This window comes from Micromys minutus (genome assembly GCF_963924665.1).
Source record: "Micromys minutus genome assembly, chromosome: 3".
NCBI classification, from domain to species: Eukaryota; Metazoa; Chordata; class Mammalia; order Rodentia; family Muridae; genus Micromys; species Micromys minutus.
Window position 1 is genome coordinate 62,322,417 of NC_137972.1, and position 1,351 is coordinate 62,323,767.

A 1,351-nucleotide genomic window follows, 5' to 3' on the forward strand; every position below is an offset into this window, starting at 1 on the left:
ATAAAAATGTTTATTGTAATCAAATCTCACATGTTAGATACTAGAGCTTAAGCTGTGACTAACATGTAGAAAAATTAATTACTTGTGACAACTTAGAAGTCTCCAAAATTTACTTCTTCATTAGAAAACTGTGATCCTGAGGATAATTTTTGAGTTTTCAGATTATCAGACATGCAATGAGAAAATTTTACCCACTCAGTCTATGCTATTTTTTCTTTTCTAAAAAATATGGTCTTTGGGTCAGAGGTCTTGGTTGTTAACTATAGGTTAACTATAGGTTATAGCAATGGAGTGGCTTTGTGCATATCCTAATTAGTGATTTGATCAGTCTGAACATCATATAACTATTTCTGAAGGAATAAAAACTAAAAATTACATTTATACAACTGCCACTTAATGTGGGACAGACAAAAGGATAAAAGTTAAGGAACAGCTCAACGTCACGGGCTTGAGCCGCCATTTTGGCTGAGCAACCATAGTGACAGGAGCTGGAGCAGCTGCTCAGGTTGTCCCTGTTTCCCCTCCCCCTTCCCTTTTCCGGCTGACTTCCCGGGCCTTGCATCGCACAGTCCCAGTTCTGCCATGTCCCAGAAACAAGAAGAAGAAAACCCTGCGGAGGAGACCAGCGAGGAGAAGCAGGATACACAGGAGAAAGAAGGTATTCTCCCTGAGAAAGCTGAGGAGGCAAAGCTAAAGGCCAAATATCCAAGCCTAGGACAAAAGCCTGGAGGCTCCGACTTCCTCATGAAGAGACTCCAGAAAGGGCAAAAGTACTTTGACTCAGGAGACTACAACATGGCCAAAGCCAAGATGAAGAACAAGCAGCTGCCGAGTGCAGGAACAGACAAGAACTTGATGACCGGTGACCACATCCCCACCCCACAGGACCTGCCCCAGAGAAAGTCCTCGCTCGTCACCAGCAAGCTTGCGGGGTAACCTTGGCCCCTCTCTTCCCCTTCCTCACCCACTGGACTTTTATATATTGTAGGCAGGGAATGGGCACCTAGTCAGAGCTCAGCTTGCCATCCAGGGAAGACATTCTGCTGGGGGCTTAGGTTGAAGAGGGGCTCTGAGTTCATCTTTTGGGTAAATTGAAACTTGTATACCCTTGCAATACCCCCGTAGAAACCCAAGAGTAGGAAAGACTAGGAGTGCAGAGCACTGCAGCTTTTCCTGTGGTGAGAAATAGAAGATGCAAGTTCTCCTGCTGGAAGAGCAAGTCCTTGGACAGGCTGTCTTTGAGCAGTGTGACAGGTTCAGTGTCCCAAAGCTGAGTTGATATGTTGGGAAAGGTAGAGTGAAGGAGACATTCTCTGTGCTTCTAAGTGTGTTGTCCCTTAGGCCTCTGTGC

The 1,351-nt window shown here is 45.3% G+C and overlaps 1 protein-coding gene across 1 annotated transcript; it reads left to right on the forward strand.

Moving 5' to 3' along the window:
* The first annotated feature begins 484 nt into the window (after positions 1-484).
* On the forward strand, positions 485-1,105 carry LOC308419038 (alpha-endosulfine). The gene has a single exon (XM_080914586.1). It carries the CDS (start codon positions 583-585, stop codon positions 934-936), a length of 354 nt encoding a protein of 117 aa, XP_080770712.1. The 5' UTR covers positions 485-582; the 3' UTR covers positions 937-1,105.
* Positions 1,106-1,351: the final 246 nt, after the last annotated feature.

Excerpts from the sequence above, each read along its gene's own strand:
- LOC308419038 (XM_080914586.1), top strand. The coding sequence starts at position 583 with ATGTCCCAGAAACAAGAAGAAGAAAACCCTGCGGAGGAGACCAGCGAG.